General features: G+C 45.8%; 1 protein-coding gene across 1 annotated transcript in view; it reads left to right on the forward strand.

Moving 5' to 3' along the window:
- Nucleotides 1–7,723: 7,723 nt before the first annotated feature.
- PHF21B (PHD finger protein 21B) overlaps nucleotides 7,724–17,054 on the forward strand; it is a 41,896-nt gene continuing 32,565 nt past the window's right edge. Inside the window, exon 1 of the mRNA XM_078150526.1 lies at nucleotides 7,724–7,798. Within this exon, the coding sequence (XP_078006652.1) occupies nucleotides 7,724–7,798 (75 nt within the window). The remainder of the gene's footprint in view (nucleotides 7,799–17,054) is intronic.

The following is a 17,054-nucleotide window of genomic DNA, read 5'->3' on the forward strand; positions in this document are numbered from 1 at the left end:
GTCTCCATGAGCACTGGGTCCGAGATTGAGCAGATCCCCCCCCACCCCGCCCACAGACACATCTCTTTCCTCCTCTTCACCGCGGGTCCCTGGCTCTGGCTGCGCTGATTAGCTGTCCCGCCCGGGTAGGTAGAGCCGCGAAGAAGGAGGGGGGCGGGTAGGGAGGAAGAGGGTTCCCTCTACCCCGCCTCTGGCCCACGGCATTGTCGTCCGGGCTCTGACCAGGGCACGCAAGGGTTAGTGGGTACGGCGGGAGCAGGGGAGTTGGGGCTAGTCTGGACCTTCGGACCTCTAGTAGAAGAGCAGCAGTGTCCATCATTATGTGTCCCCTTCACCCCAAGGAAGCCAGAAAACAAGGGCCAGTGGCTTGTCCAAGGTCACGCACCATTAGTAGATAGCACATTGGACAGAATTCGAACCCAGGGTTTTGCTGTGGGTTAGTTCCTTTGCCACTCACAGCCTTCCTTCACTGGCACTCCGTGGAGATGGTAGGGCCAAGCAGGGGTTAATGGGGCCTGAGACTATAACAGGGGTTAATGGACTCCTCGTGGGCAGGCAGGGGTCAGCAGCCATGGAGAGAGTCCAGGTTGGGTTTGGGTTAGTGGCAGTTGGGGGGAAGCAGTGATCTCAAGGATAAATAAGGTAGAAGCTCTCAGAGTTGGGGGTAGGAAGGAAGAAGGGACTGCTAATTATCCAGAACCGTAGAGGTTACATTCTTTTTAAAGACTCTTGCCTTCTCCTCCATGGAGTAGAGAATTCCTGTCTCAGATTCTAGGTCCCCAGTGAGAGGATGTTGCCAGCTGGGATTGGTCATTCATTCATTCATTCATTCATTCATTCATTCATTCACTCATTCTTGGAGCATTTATTAAGCTCCTCCTATGTGCTAGGTGCTGGGCAAAGGAGGCAGAGCTGTGCCCACAAGGAGACTGGAGAGCCCTGAAAATACATAGAATCCCACAGCTGGAAGAGAGTCCAAGGGCAGTAGTCCTTATTGAAGCCAGGATCACCATCTCTAGCTATGCTGTCCCCTACAGGTAGCTTTCTAGGCTGCGCTTGAGACTGCTCTGCTAGGAGTCTGAAGGGCTTGGTTCAAATCTGAACCATGTTCCTGGTTCTCTGTATGACCCTCCCTCTCCACAGGGCTCAAGGCTTGACATTTTAAAAGGCTGCATTCAGCTTAGTGCCACACTCTGCAATCCTTCAGTGTCAGGGGGCACACTCTAGCCCATGTGTGAGGCAGCTCATTCTACTGGGTAGACAGGCTAACTTTAATTGAGCTGAAAATGTTGTCCCTGGATTTTCTATGAAAAATACAAACTCAAATTGTAATGACAGTGGGCAGTGCAGTAAGAGGAGCCCTGAAGGAGCTAGAGGAGATGGGTTCCAGTCTCACCCTGGGACTTAGCGCCTCAGTGCAGATTAGCTAAGTGTCATCACGGAAGTGCAGGCAGGATGTGATTGTGTACATTCATGGACGTGGGATTGGGCAAGGGGAAGTCAGGGCACAGCTAGGAAGGTGTAGAGCTGGGCTGGACTCCAGAATGTGAACTGGGGAGCCAGGGGAGCTAAGGCTAAGCGGAGTGTTTGGGGCTGGGTTGCTGAGTAAGTGAGGGCCAGCACTGGAGTTTGCCCGGCCTTAGTGGCAGTTGGCAGGACCTCGGGGATTCAGTTCTAGGCCGGCCTGGGTCCAGTGCTTGCTGGGAGTCAATACTGAATTGAAAACCAACTGTCAGAGAGGCTAGAAATGGGTTTCTTGAACTGGACAAGAGAGGAGAGAGCTGGACTAGATGTCTGACAAAAATCCTTTTAGTTCTAAGATGTTCTGCCTGTGGTTCTAATCCTCTGCAGCCTTGGCAGTTCTGAGATCCCATGAGGTTGGAGAAAGGATAATTCCTAGATTTGGGCTTGAGTGGGTGGGCAGAGAGGCATGTTGGAGCTGGCTATAGGAGAACCTTTTCCAACAAGCCAAGGTTTCTAGAAGTAGGACTTGAAGCCTTGGAGAGCAAGTAGGTTTTTTATCCTTGGAGGGCTTCAAGCAGAGGCTTGGGGAATTTCTCCTGTGTGTGTGTGTGTGTGTGTATGTGTGTGTGTATGTATGTGTGTGTGTGTGTGTGTGTGTGTGTGTGTGTGTGTGTGTGTGTGTATTGGGGAGATCTGTTCAGTACTAGTCAGACTGAGCATTCTTGGAGGTGTCTTCCAAATGAGAAAATCTGTGATTTTGTTTCCCAGTCATGAACTTGGACCTCGCCTTCAGGACATGACTGAATTTCATTCCATTCAACTGGCATCTCTTAGGTACCTAGATGCATACAAGGCACTGTGCAACAGTGAAGGGAGCCCAGGGGCCCAAGTGTGGGGAGCCCCCAGCTCGATAAGTACACGTGCCCCAGGCATAGAATGGGCAGTACAGATTACCACCCTCTGGACTCCACCAACCCCGAGGTTACCATTTGAAATGTGCAGCCCATCCCAAGTCACCCAGGCTCATCTGAGGGAGCTGCTGAAAGCACGTATGATGTCAGGCCAATTATAGATTGGGCAGTCACTGGCCCTGTCCCTGTGGTTCAACATAATGAATAAAGTGATGGTCTTACAGTCAGCAAGACCTGGCCTTGAATTCCCAAGATACTTACCTAGTTATGTCACCTTGGACAAATCACTTAGCCTTTTTAAGCCTTGGTTTCATAATCTGTGAAATGGAATGATTCTGTGTGTAGCATTTGCCTCCTGGGGTGGTTGAGAGGTTCAAATGAGACAATGCATACAGCAGTCTTAGCAAACCTGACAATTATTCTTATAATTATTCAGTCAATAAGCATTTGTAAGTGTTGGAGATAGAAAGTGTAGTGCCACATCTGAGAAAGCCAGTTTTAATGGATTGTAGAGTGTGAGGAGGGGAGTGGTGGCTGGAAAAGTGGTTAGAGCCATGTTGGGTAGGGCCTTAAATGACACACATAAGAGTCTGCCTTTCATCCTGGGGTGATAGGAAGCCATGGGAGTTCATTGAATAGGGAGGTAATATAATCAGACCTGAGTTTTAGGAAGATCAATTTGACATCAGAGTGGATGGGGACTAGATTGTAGTGGGTCATAGTAGTCGTTCTGGTGTGAAGTGATGAGATCCTTCCCCAAATGAGGGCAGCAGCTCAGGTATGAGGTGATGAGGTCCTGCACCAGACAAGGGGATGTCAGTGTCCTAGGAGAGAAAGGGACTGATGGGAGACAACACTGTGAGGGTAGAATGGACAGGGCTTGGCAAGTGATTGTATGTGAAGGAAAGTTAGGGAGATGAGGAGGATGTGGAAGAAAAGTGGTGGCCAAAGAAGTAGGAAAGTTTGGAAGAGGGGATGTTTTGGGAGACGATTTCTGTCTCAGATGTGTGGTTGGGCTCTCTTCTGCTGTCAGGGATGCTCGAGTCAGGTCCTTCCGGGTCTGACAAGACCTTCCTCAATCCACTTTTGTATTTTTATTGCTCTTTTCAGACTACGTGTGGGTGGTCTGTATTCTCTGCCCCCACCTCCTCCCTGACAAATCACTCCTTAACCTCTGAAATGTGTCTCTACCCACATCTCCAATCACCAAAGCCAATGGCTACTTCTTAGTCCTCAGCCTCCTTGACCTATGCTACTTCCTTGGACCACTGCTTCCTTTCCAGTATTCTTTCCTTCCTTGGCTTTCAGGACACTGATCTTTCCTGATTCCCCATGTCTCTGACAGTTCCTTCAGGGTCTCTTCATGGCCACTCTTCTTTCTTCAGTCCCCATCTGTGGAGATCATCCACAATTCATTCCTTAGTCCTATGGTCTGCTCTAGAAATGATGTCCCTTGGCTAACTCATTCACGGCTGTGGCAGTAATCACTGCTCTCCTAACATCTACCTTATAGGCTGGCTGTGAGGATCCAATTTCATGTATGTATGTATGTATGTATGTATGTATGTATGTATGTATGTGTGTATGCATGTATGTACGCATACATACACATACAATACAGACATGGGCATATATACATACATATACCATGTACACATACATACATAACATATACATATAGAGACATATATTTATGTATATATCCATTATACACATGTATAGATATACCTATATACCAATGTATGTAACATGTATATGTGTGTGTATATGGAAAGTACCTTGTAAGTCTTAGAGCACTATAGAATTGTTAGCTAATTAGCTATTGTTGTATTATTACTCCAGGGCATTTCCAATCTCTTTCCGCTAGCTCAGACTTCTGCTTGCCCATTCAGACCCAGTCTTCTGCCACTGCCTGTTGGCCAGCTCCTTGTGGGTGTGGCACCAGCCTGTGGACCAGATCTGTCCTCTCCATCCCTCACCCCCGGCTCCTTCCCATACTGCCTTCACTCCCAACCTCTCTGTTTCTGACAGGGAGATGATAGGTTTGTCATGGCCCTTTTCTTCTCCTTTTAAATTTTTATTTGTTTAATTTTTAATTTATGGAATAAAACAAGCCTTGCCCTAACCCCTTGCTTCTACATTGACTTACCTGTTGTAGGTTCTTTCTTCATGCTTCCCACCCCCATCTCCTGCCCTCCATTCTTGCTGCTTCTGTGCCCTCCTCATCCCTTCTGGCTCTGCTGTGGTTTTGTTTTCCATGTTTGTCCATTTTATATTCTAGGTTCTAGGTCATAGCATCATAGGATTTAGAGCTGAAAGATCACTTAAAAATCATCTTGTCCAGCCCTTTGTTTTACCTGTAAGGAAACTGAGGCCCTTAGAGATTAAGTGACTCACCCAAAGTCACATATTAGTAAGGAGCAGGCACTGTGGGGATTATTATCCCCATTTCACAGAGGGGGAACACTGAGGCTCAGCAGGGAAATGACATTCAATCTTGTAAATATTGGAGCAAGCTCTCAAACCAAGTGAAATCCTTCTTAAAAACCCCATTATGATGCTTCTCACATTTCTTCTTGCCCATACCACTGACCTAAGACAAACGTCTGCATTTCCCTGAAGTTCCAAATGTGTCACCTAGTCCAGCCCAGACCTGCAGCAGAAATTTCCTCTGTGCTATCCCATGATCCAAACTGCTCCAGAAAGATCTAAAAAAGAGGATTTCAGCCAGCAGGAGGGAAAATGGAGTGTCTTTCAGGAAAGGCACATGGCCTGAGTGAATGCATGAAGGTGGGAGAGCACAGGGCAAGACCCAGTAGCCAACAGTCTGTAGAATGTGGGAAGGGGGATTGGAAATCAGGCTGGCCCCCAGTTCCCACTCTCTGGCTTCCCCAAAGGCAATTGTTTGCATGCAATGACATTGGCTCCTTGGAAGTCATGGGACTTTAGAGTGATGCCAGTCCCTGCAGTGCTGTGTGTGCCAACTCTCTCCCTCCCCAGCCCTCTTTCCTGGCAAAACCCAAACTGGAATGGAAATGTTGCAGTGCAGATGAGGGCACCCAGTGTTGGCCTTTAAGGGAGGCATCGCCTCCTCAGTGACATCATATGCCATCCCTTTGTGTTAATTAATCCACTTTGTGATGACGAGGGCAGTGGCTTCTGGTAAGAGGCTTCCCTGTCAGCTTCCAAATCATCACTTGTGTGTTCTCATGTCTCCTGATTAGCAGTGACTTTCTGGTGAACAGAGAGCAGGTCAAGTGCACTGCCTGGGCAGTGGGCCAGGCTTTCTGGCCTTCCTGCAGCCTGCCTCAGAGTAGACAATCACCAGGCCATTCCCCTGGTGTGCTGAGATTGCTGCTGCAGCTTCCTGGGCAAAGCTGCCGGTTGCTGCCCACATGCTTTGCCTACCTGTCCTGGATGCTGTCACAGGATCTATGAGCATTGCAGTGCAATGGGAATTATTTGTCATGGTCAGTCAAGACCTTCCCTACAACTAGCAATTTAATTTAATTGACACATTTTGAAGCACCTACTGTGTGCATGGCCTTCTGCCTCCTTGGGGAGCTAAATGTAACCACTGTTCCTGACCATCCTCAATCTATCTCCAGCCTGCCTTCCCAGTCTTCTCTCTCTTCTCACCCCTCTTTGCCTGGCTTCATTCTTTGGTGCTTCGGTTTCCACATCTGTAAAATGGACATGAAATGGACATACCTGTGGTTCCTGTCTCCCAGAGTTGTTGTGAGCCTCAAAGGAGACTGTGGATGTAAGGCACTTTGTAAACTCTTAAGTACCCTAGAATTATCAATTACTGTTTGTTGTTGTCTTTCTTAGGGCACACCTGGTCCAATTGGGAAGATGAGATTCATGCACTTGAAATAGTGTGATGAGCTAGCTGTTTGAAGGAGATCTTTGATCAGTGCACAGAAATGACCAGAAGACAAGTTTGGGATTAATCGAAGGAAGAACTTTCTAACAGTGAGAGCTAGCCAGCCATCGGTGGGGTTGTCTTGTTCAGAGATTGAGCTCCCCGTGCTGGGGAGAGTTGAGGCAAGTGCTTGTCATGGGTGCTGCGGAGGGAGTTTCTGCTTCAGGAGGGTGGTTGGACTAGATGACAGTGAAATGCCCCTCTCCCAACTTTAGGAATGTATTGTTTATGGAAGTTACCAGTAGTAACAATAGTTGATGTTTATAGAACAACCTTAAGCTTTGCAAAGCATCTTCCATAATGCTGTCCTCTGGTCCTTCCACCAGACCTGGAAGGTGTGTATCCTTATCCCCTTTTCACAAATGAAGAACCTGATGCCCAGAGAGGGGAAGGTCACACAGGCGGTGATTAGCAGAACCTGGATTCTGGCCTCAGATGAAATCCAGGGTTCTTTTATGATTCTGTGCCCCCATTTTACAGGCCACAGTGTAGATCCAAGCACCTTTGTCTCTGGCATGGTGCCTCAGTAACACCTTGGAAGCAAGGCCAACAAGATTATCTGTTTTAGAATGCTAGTCCACGTCCTGAGCTGCATGCCTGTGCCTCAGGATTGAAGGCCACTGTCATGTGGGCAGATGAGGTGGGGAAGAAGACAAAGCAAGCCCACATAAGACCCCAAATCCTACAGGATGCAGCACCACCTTCAACTCTCCCCTCTTCTGGTTCAGAATGCTCCACCTTACCATTGCCATGGAGATTTGTGTCCTCATCACTCTCCTGTGAAGAATCCATTCCATCCTCTGGGTGTTATGGCATGTTGTCACCAACACCAAGCACAGATTTGAGCAGGCACATTTGTGACAATTGCTCCCGATGCTGTCTTCCTGTAAGGAGATTACACTGGACTTTGGTAGGCTTAAAAAAGGTCCAGTGAGTTCTTTAGAACAGTGTATGAATATTACTAGCCATATTTCTGAAAGAGCTTTGTGACAGCAGGGAGAGCGAAGTTGCCTAAGGTACAGAAAAGTCCCTGGCATGTTGTAAAGAGTATTACTGATCATGGACCTTAAAGGGCCTATCTGTTCATGGTTACTACAAAGACTGAAATAGAGTAGAATGTGTTGCTGTCTGTGGTTCTGAAAAGACCTGTGATGGCGCAGAATGATGCCGTCTGTGGTACTGAAAGGACATGGCGGTAGTGTAGATGGTGCTGCTGTCCCTGCAAATGAAATGGGGATGAGCTTGTGTGAAAATAATGCAGAGTGGAAAATGAGGCAGTTCTCAGCTCCACCTCCCCCATCCCACTTGAAAGGGCATTCTCTACACTCTGGAGTGAAATGTGTGAAAAATGGAGAGTAGTTGAGGTTTTACAAAGGGATGATTAATTGTGGGCTTCTGCTTTCTTTGTGAACTTTGGGTGGTAATGGCCACTGGTGTACCCAAGATAGTGTTGGTGGAAGGAGACCAGGTGGGAGAGCCCCAGACCTGGACTCCAGAGGTATCTGAGTCTGAGGGCCTGGTTTTGCCATTCAGGAGCTATGTGGCATTGGCCAAATCATTTCACTCCTCTGAGGCTGTTTCCTTCTGTATAGAATGGTGCTGTTACTCTGCACTCCCCAACAGGATGCTTGTGATGACAACTGGAGCTACTTTTATTACATATTAGGGTTTGAGGTTCAAATCTATTCAGGAAATATTTGCAGAGTCAGTGGTGTGGAGCAAAGAGTGCTGGGTCTGGACTTGAATTCTGCCTCTGATACTGGTTGTGTGATTGTGAGCAAGTCACAGAAGATCATAGCAATCTAGAGCAGAAAGAGTCCTCACAGATGGTCAAGGCCAGCTCCCAACACTTTACAAAGAAGGAATCGGAGGCACAGGGAGATGAAATGGCTTGCCCAAGGCTCCAAGCAGCAGGCATTAGTGGTGATGTTTAAGCCCAGCTCCTCTGACCTGGCCCATGTGCTTTCCACTGTGTCTCTCCCTGCACATCATGTTCTAGAACAGCATCTACCCTCAGAGGGTTGTTATCAGTGTCAAATGAGATAATACACATATAGAAAGCATCTTGTGAACCTTGAGGCACCGGATAAGTGACAGCAATTGTTGTTATTATTGTTATTCTAAGTCAGGAGACCTGGATTTCAGCTTTGTCTCTACGACTACCAAACTCTGGGATTTGGGGCTGAGCAGCACACCTGCCTTGGGAGTAGTCCTCAATGAAGGTTTGTTGGATCACATGCCATCTGTGCTACTTCCCTCCCTCACTCCCAGGGTTTCCAGAAGGAAAGTACTTGGTAAATCATAAGGCTATTGAGAAATGTCTGCCATTCCTGTTAGTAACAATGGTAATAATGCCCACTACCAAAAATGTAGCCTCCAAGTGAGAGAAGGGGTGTTTTCATGAAAATATCTACTGAGGCATGGAAGACTGGTGATCTGCATTAGTGGAAGGTGTACTCATGTTGATAAAAGCAAGGATCTTTTTGGAATATTATATATAAACTTATTAGATATTAAAGTTTATAGGATATACATTGAAGAGTCCATGATTTCATTAATATCATTGGCACACATTTATTAAGCAGTTAATGTGGGACTTCCTTCCAAGGTCGCTGCTCACAGTCTGCCTCGAACTTCTCATCCTGTGTGATTCTTGTTCATATCCTGGCATACCTCTTTCATGGTGGATCTCCCCAATTTGTGTCCCTTAAATTCTTCATATATTCTCTCGATAATTCTGTGCACTTGGGCAAAGGTGAGAGATAGGCTCTGTTGCCCCTCACTCTTGCTCCATGGCCAGCCCATCCCCCTTTCTGACCACACATTCTGGAATGAGTCTGGTATACCACGAGAGACACCCGAGTTATCATTGGTGACACACTGCGGCCCCCATTTATATCGCCCTTTTTGCCACCTGCAATTTTTATTCTTTGGAGATTATGGGGTTCCAAAGGTCTGTGATTCTTTTTATTATTAGTAGTAGTAGTAATAATAAGAGATTATAAGCTCAATGTAAATGTGAGTTATTATTATTGATTATTTTACCCTCTCACATTGGAGAAAATGCCCAAGGCTGTAAGAACTAGCAATTGCTGACTCTGACCCTGGCCTCCTCCCTTCCCCCACTCTCCTCATTCATCCAGTCTTGCTTTGTCCGGAGGTTTTTAGGGGTTTCCAGGCTACCCAAGGTAGCCTGCAGATCAGGGAAAGGTTATAAGTTATCTTTGACTTTTAAGGTCCCTTTTTGAAAATCATTACTAAAATGCTTAGGATTGTAGATGTAGTCATAAGAAACTCATTTATCTTGACAAAAGTGCTACTATCAAGTATCCAACCCTCATGAAATAACCTTTGCAATGATTGTTTCTGCTGGTATCAATAAATTCTGACAAAGTGAGGAAAGGTCAGACATCGTCAGGAAGCATGTCTTTGCTGCTTGTTAATTAAAGATTTGCAAGAACGTGGCTGGGCTCGCTCTTTGTGGGTGGGGGACAAGTCTGGGAGAAGGAGGAAGGCTGATGAGAGGATGTGAAGATAAATGGAATGTGGCCCAGACTGAATGCCATTCAGTCCAGTCAATGAAAATTTACTAAGTCTCTACTTAATAAATTAGTGCAGGGCCACGTGCTTAGTGCTGTGAACACAGAGACAAATGTCCCTGCCAACGTGTGTGTCTGTGCAACATGTGCACAGACAGGCATAACACAAAGCACTTTGAGGCAGAAGAGAGTGATGACAACCGTTGGACATCAGGGATCGTAGTCTCTTTCTTTGCACTCTTCATATTTCACCATCATCTCTGTTACCTGGTTGCAAAATCTCCAGTCATTTTTCACTCTTCCTTTTCCCTGAAAAGAACACTGAATTTTTGAGTCAAAAGACCTGGGTTCAAATATCACCTCTAATAGTTTTTACCTGTGTGATTAACCTTATTAGGTCTCAGTTTTCTCCTTTGTAAAATGAAGGTGGTAGGCTTAGTCTCTGAAGTCCCAGCTCTACATCGATGATCAGGTGACCCTCCTGTACCTTCTCCCAGTCTATGATTGAGTGATCCTCCTATACCATCTCTAAATCTGTGAGCAAGTAATCCTTGTGCACCATCCTCCCTCTAATTCTAGATCCCACACTTACTCTTTATGTCATCTTCTCAAGCCTTCTGTTTCCCATAAAATGGGTGTAGTGATGGTATTTATTATAGATAAAGGCTAATTGTTGTTTGGAGCAAACCCCTCACCCAGTTGGAAATGAGAGCCGTTACAATGACTGTGGGCGTTGCCGGCTGTGATGTGCTGGCAACTCCACCTCCACCGCATTTCTGGCGTCTAGCTCCAAATCCCACTTTTTCGCTGTGATGGCCACTGCCTTGGTTCATGCCTTTGTGGCCTCTTGCTTGGTCTATTGCCATAGTGTCCTAATTGGTCATCAGTTCTCTGTTCCAATGGAGTCTTTGCAGAGCTACCTAAAGTCTCCTCTAACCTTGGCTCTCAGACCCTTCAAGGAATGTCTACCATTTCCAGACTTCATGCCTGACACACCAATGACTTCCTGCTCTGACTCCAGCTAGCCACTCTGGCCTTGTCTCGTCTCTTTTCCCTTCACATACTCCATTCTAGCTCGGCAGTAGCTCTAAAAGCCCACTGATTTCCTGCCTTGTTTTGCCTGCAAGCCTGTCATTATCCTCCCATCCCCCCAAGCCTGGAATGTACTTCTGGCCTTGTCTGTCTATCCACCATCTTCTCCATCAGAGTTCAGTTCAGTCACCTTCTCCTTCAAGTCTTCTCTAGCTCACCCCATTCTCTCTCCTCCCCGCCAGCTGGAAAGGATCCTTCTCTCCTTAAGGAAGGAAAAGAATAAACAGTTATATGATACCTACTATGTGATTTTATAGATATTATAACATCTCATTCTCACAGTGACCCTGCAAGGTAGGTGCTATTATTATCACCCTCACTTTACAGTTGAGTGCCCAGGATCATACAGCTCGTAAGCATGTGAGACTGGATTTGAACTCAGGTCTTCCTGACCCTAGGCCCAGCTCTATCCGCTGTGCCACCAGCTGTCCCAAGTCTTAAATACCTTAAGTGGCTCTCCTTGACTTCCCTTGTGGATGTGATTGTTTGCTGCCTTAGAGTTCTTTGTGCATGTTTTCATGGAAGGAATGTTGAATTTACTGGGCTGTGTCCTGGTTCTCCTGTTTGATATCAGTGTGTCCCTGGTCATGTCTTGTGGCCTCATTTCTCTCCAGTGCAAAATGAGAGACCTCTAAGTCCTTTCTGATGCTAAGTCCTCCCATCCAGGCTGTTAGGGGTAGTTTTCTCCCTGAGGGTTGAGGCTGTGCCTTTGTATCTCTGGTGTCTTGCCTGAGCTAGGTGCTTAATTAATGTGTATACAAGCAAATCCAAGTGCCCAAACCTGGATTAACTACAGCCTAGAATAAGAATATTATCTGATGGCAAAATCAGCATTCTGCAGGAAATCATTTCCATTCCCCAGAACTGAGCAGGTGGCAGTGACCTCCAGCCTCAGATCTCTTGGGGTAGGCCTGGAAGGAAAGGGACCTTTTGGAGGCATATAGTCCATGCTCAGGTCACATTCGGATGTGGTTGACTGTCATTTCTGACTGTTTACCTCTTCTGCCAGACTTAGAGTTTGAAGACAGCTGCTGTGTCATCATCGTAGCCCTCTCCTGGGCACGGACACAGGGTATGTTGCGGTGACCCTGGGCAAGTCACTTAACCTCTGTCTGACTCAGTTTCCTCAAAATGGGGATAACAATAGCATCTAACTCTCAAGGGTGTTGTGAGGATCAAATGAGATCATAACTGCAGAGAGTTTAGCATAGTGCTTGGCACATAGTAAGTGCTACATCCATTGTAGTTATTATTAATAGTTTCCAGACAGTGAAGGGCTGGCATCCTTGGCAGCTGCTTACAAACAATAAAGACAAAAGAAAGATTAAAAAAAGACCTTGTGGAATAAGTGGGAAATCGTCCAAGTTCCATGTTCCTGGTGGCATCTTGGCCAGTGGTTTGGGAGAGTCCAACTTTCAAAGAAATGGGGAGCAGTCCTTGTGAAACCAATGCCCCCTCTTTAGGCTTAAGTGTGGGCCTGGATCTTTGAGCAACTCAACACTGAGTTTGATTTTAATTAACTAATTAAAACTAACAGACAGATGGCCCTTTTTCAAATTTAAATAGAGAAGGGAGTCTGAAAATTGTTGAGGCATTAAACATTTCCCATACAGAAGGAAGAATTAGGATGCAGCAAAGCTCAGTTGCTTTTCATTCAATTCAACCCAATAACCATTTATTAAATGCTAATCATGTGCTGGGCATTGAGTATATAAAGAAACAAATGAAACAAGTCCTGCCTTCAGGGAGCTTCCACTCTAGTAACCATGGTCTTCTTTTCCTTTGGCCCATTCTGCTGCTGAATGAGGGCCTTGACTATGCTCTGCTGTTTAGTTGCCTGCTGTGTTAGAAGTATGTGGCTGGTTGTGGTGATCCCTGCATGTGATCCCAGCTACTGAGGAGGCTGAAGGTGGCGGACCTTTTGAGTTTGAGAGTTCTAAGCTAGAATGTGCTATGTCCACTAGTGTGCTAGTGAAATGTTTAACAACTGTCTCTCTGAGAAAAAAAAATGTATGCATGATTTCACTCTGCTGACCTGCAGACTCTCATCTCCAGCTGCCTCTCAGATATCTCAACCTGGATGTCCAGTAGACATTTTAAACTCAACATGTCCAAAACAGAATTCATTATCTTTCCCCTTAAACCCTTCTCCTTCCTACCTTCTCTGTTACTGTTCAGGGTACCCCCATCCTCCCAATTCCTCAGGCTCCCAGCCTAGGAGTCATCCTGGACAACAGACTGCCTCTTACCCCCCTCCCCCATATCCAATCTGTATCCAATGTCTGTTGACTTTACCTCTGCGCCATCTCTCTGATAGGCCCCTGATGCCCTGGTGCAGACTCTCATCACCTCACCCTTAGACTACTGTAGTAGCTTTTGGGGGAGGGAGGCTGCCTGCCTCTAGAATCTCCCTACTTCAGCCCATCCTCCATTCAGTCACTAAAGTGGTTTTCCTAAAACGCAGGTCTGACCATATCATTCCCTTACTCAATAAACTCCAGTGTCTCTCTGTTATCTTTAGGAACAAATACAAAATGCTCTGTTTGGCATTCCAAGCCCCTCATACCCTGCCCCCTCTTATTTTTCAGTCTTCACCTGACTCCCTGACACATGCTCTTGAATCCAGGGATGCCCGCCTTCCATGAACAAGACCCTCCATCTCTCAGCTCTGGGCATTCTCTCTGGCTGTTTCTCTTGCCTGGAATACTCTGTCCTTATTTTGCCCACTGGCTTCCCTGGCTTCCTTTAAGTTCCAACTAAAATCTCATCTTCTGCAGGAAGCCTTCCCCAGCCCCAATTAACCCTAGTACTTTCTCTCTGTTAATTATTTCCTCTTTATCCTATGGAGCTTACTTGTACATGTTTTGGTTGCCCTCAACCCCATTAGACTGTGACCTCTTTGAGGAGAGGGAGTCTTTCTTTTTCCTTTTTTGTATCCCCAGTGCTTAGAACAGCATCTGGCATGTAGGAAGTGCTCAATAAATGTTCATTGACTGACTTTTAACTTTATAACATTTTCTCCATTACTTTCTTGAGTCTAAACAATCAACAAGGCAATTAATGTGCATCCCAATTTTTAGCATTTGCCAATTTCTGAGACGTAAATGTCTCACTGAAAATTTAATAGTTGGCTTTGCAACCCCATTATGGCTATCTGGTATTTGCCGTCAGTTTGGGGAGAGACTCAGAGTGTGAGGGAGAGACCAGGCTGCCTAAAAACAGTCAAGCTGACCCAGGTTAAAGCTGGTGCGCTGATAAATCATGGGATCAGGCCACAGATTAGACCACCTGGGCCAGATGGGGAGACCCAGACTCTGTATGTGTGTGTATGAGACAGACAGACAGAGACAGAGACAGGGACAGAGACACAGAGACACACAGAGAGAGAGACAAGGACAGGGATGAGAAACAGAGACAAAGACAGAGACAGGAACATAAATGTGGAGGGGAAGCTAGGTGGTGCAGTGGATAGAACACCAACCCTGGACTCAGGAGCACCCGAGTTCAAATCCAGCCTCAGATGATTGACACTTACTAGCTGTGTGACTCTGGGCAAGTCACTTAACCCCAGTTGCCTCACCAAAAAAAAGAAAAAAGAAAGAAAAGAAACATAAACATGGTATAATGGAAAGACTCAAGACCACTGGGTTTGGAGTCCTGGCTCTATCACTCATTGGCAATGTGACCACAGACAAGTCACTTTCCTTTTCTGGGCCTCAGTTTTCTTACCTGTAAAATGGAAAAATCATACTTCCTGATCATCCCACCTCTGTCAAAACACCTCAAGTGACAGGGACTCCCTCTACCCACACTTGTGGGGTCCACTCTAACTCGATTGCTCTTTTGTTAGGAAATTCTTCTTCTTCTTGGGCCAAGATAAGCACTCTTCTGATTTCCCCCCATTTCCACCCTCAGGGGGGCCAGTTTGATGAATTCATGATTTCCTCTAGGTCATGTGGGTATTTCTTGCCTGAGTGTAGGTTGCATTTTGGCCATGCCTGTGCAGAACTTGACTTCTTTTATTGTTTGTTTAAATTTATTTAGTATTCCATTTTCTCCAGTTACTTGTAAAAACAATTTTTAACATTCATTTTTAAAACTTTGAGTTCTAAATTCTTTCCCTCCCTCACCCCCATTAAGAAAGCAAGGCAAAGGTTCTATGTGTGCACTCATGCAAAACATTCCATAGTAAGATGACTTCCTTTAAAAAAAGTTTTATTGTTTAAAACATTACTCACCTTTCATTGATCCTCCATTTCCCTGGCTCCCATAAAGCTGTCCTTTGTAATTCACTCTCTAATAACTTTCCAGGCCAAAGTACCCCTCTCTGGCCACTGCATCTGATGTGTGGTGTCTTTCCCATTTCAATATAAGCCCCTTGAGAGAAATGACCATCTTTGCATCCCCAGAGCTTAGCACAGTGCCTGGAACATGGTAAATGCTTAATTAATGCTTTCTTATTTATTCAATAATTCATACATAATAAGTAATTATACTCAAGCAGTATAAACCAACACACTGGCCGTTTCTGAAGACATATGCTTCATTCCGCAGTGTGGGAAGCCTGCCTTAGCAGAGTGTGCTCAAGCCTTTATTAGCTGCTGCCAGAGTTCTGGAGAATTCCAGTGTTGTTTTCCTTTCCATCATGTTGGATATTGTTCAGGTTGGTGGCCTCAACACCTTTTTGATTGCATCACTAATCAGCAAAAAAAAAAGTATGTGCACCCCAGTATTTGCATATTGAGTTATTTATAGACTCTATAATGTGTTCATCAATGTATCCATCTTAAAAGTAATGCAAAATAATAATTTAAAAGTATGAGATGAAGATAAAATAGTATTTTATCCTAGAATCAAATAAGGAGAAACTGGAGTTCATTGAATGGGAGAGTGACATTTGGGAAATTCACTCCGGTTGCTACAAACGATGGATCAGACAGGAGAGACCTCCCTGGGGCAGGGAGACCTTCCAGGAAGCTCTTGTAACAGTCCAGGCATGACGTGCTGAGGACCTGCATCATGGCAGCTGAGTCAGAGGAAGATACTATGGACATAGAAATGTCAGGATTTGGTGATGAATTGGTTATGTGGGGGGAGGAGCAAATGTGAAGCCAGAAAGATAATACCAAGGTAGAGAACCTAGGTGACTAAGGTGTAGGTCTACTCAACAGACATTGGGAAAATCAGAGCAGGGGTTGATTTGGGGAAAGCTTTAGCACATTCTGTGTTTGAAATGCTTCTGGGACATTGGGATTTAGGAATGGGGATGAATATGTAGAAGAGGACATTATTTACATTAAACCTAGGGAACTGGTGAAGTTACCAAGTAAGAGAGTGTACAGAAAGAATGGAAGAGGACCTGGGAGAGAACCTTGGGAAACACCCACAGTTGGTGGCTTCAGACACCTGAGCAGAACAAAGAAGCCTGAGGAGGACTAGAGCAGGGGTATGGGACAAAGCAGGAAAGGACAGTGTCACAGTAAACATGGAAAGGAAAGGGTGTCTAGAAGGAGAGGGTGGCCAGTGGTGTCAGATGAGTACTGAGGGGGAAAGAACATTTGATTTGTCCACTAAAAAAAAAAACACACTGATAACTTTGAGGAGAACAGTTTCAACTGAGTGGAGAGTGTGCAGGAGTTTGAGGACCTGGGAGACTGGAAAGATCATATTGTGTCCCACAGAAATAAGGACATTCAGAAGGGGATAGATTTGGGAGACCAGAACTAACTCCAACCTATTTATACCTGCTCATTCTGCACCATTCATTCTTTCTTGCTGAAATGACATGTGTATATTTGTGTTTGTGTTTGCACATGTGGTAACTTACAGACCATTGCACTAGAGTGCAGAGCCCTTTGCTACAGTGATCCAAGGGACAAGGGCTGTGGCCCCTGGGGAGGGTGGAATGTGGAAATTTGCCTGTTAAGCTGATGTAGGTGAATAGGTTTGGTTAGGGTGTGACCACACTGCAGGGTTGAAATCAGGTGCAGCAAGAGAAGGCCAGCTGTTAGAAGGGGGCAGAATGGGGGACTGAATGTGAAGGGGATGGTATCGTTGTATGGGAGATAAGCCAAGGATTGGCTTAGGGGGAAGATGGGGGGTGCATCTTATCTTACTGGGTTG

This window comes from Phascolarctos cinereus, unplaced genomic scaffold, assembly GCF_003287225.1.
Source record: "Phascolarctos cinereus isolate Bilbo 61053 unplaced genomic scaffold, phaCin_HiC Scaffold_1;HRSCAF=81, whole genome shotgun sequence".
NCBI classification, from domain to species: Eukaryota; Metazoa; Chordata; class Mammalia; order Diprotodontia; family Phascolarctidae; genus Phascolarctos; species Phascolarctos cinereus.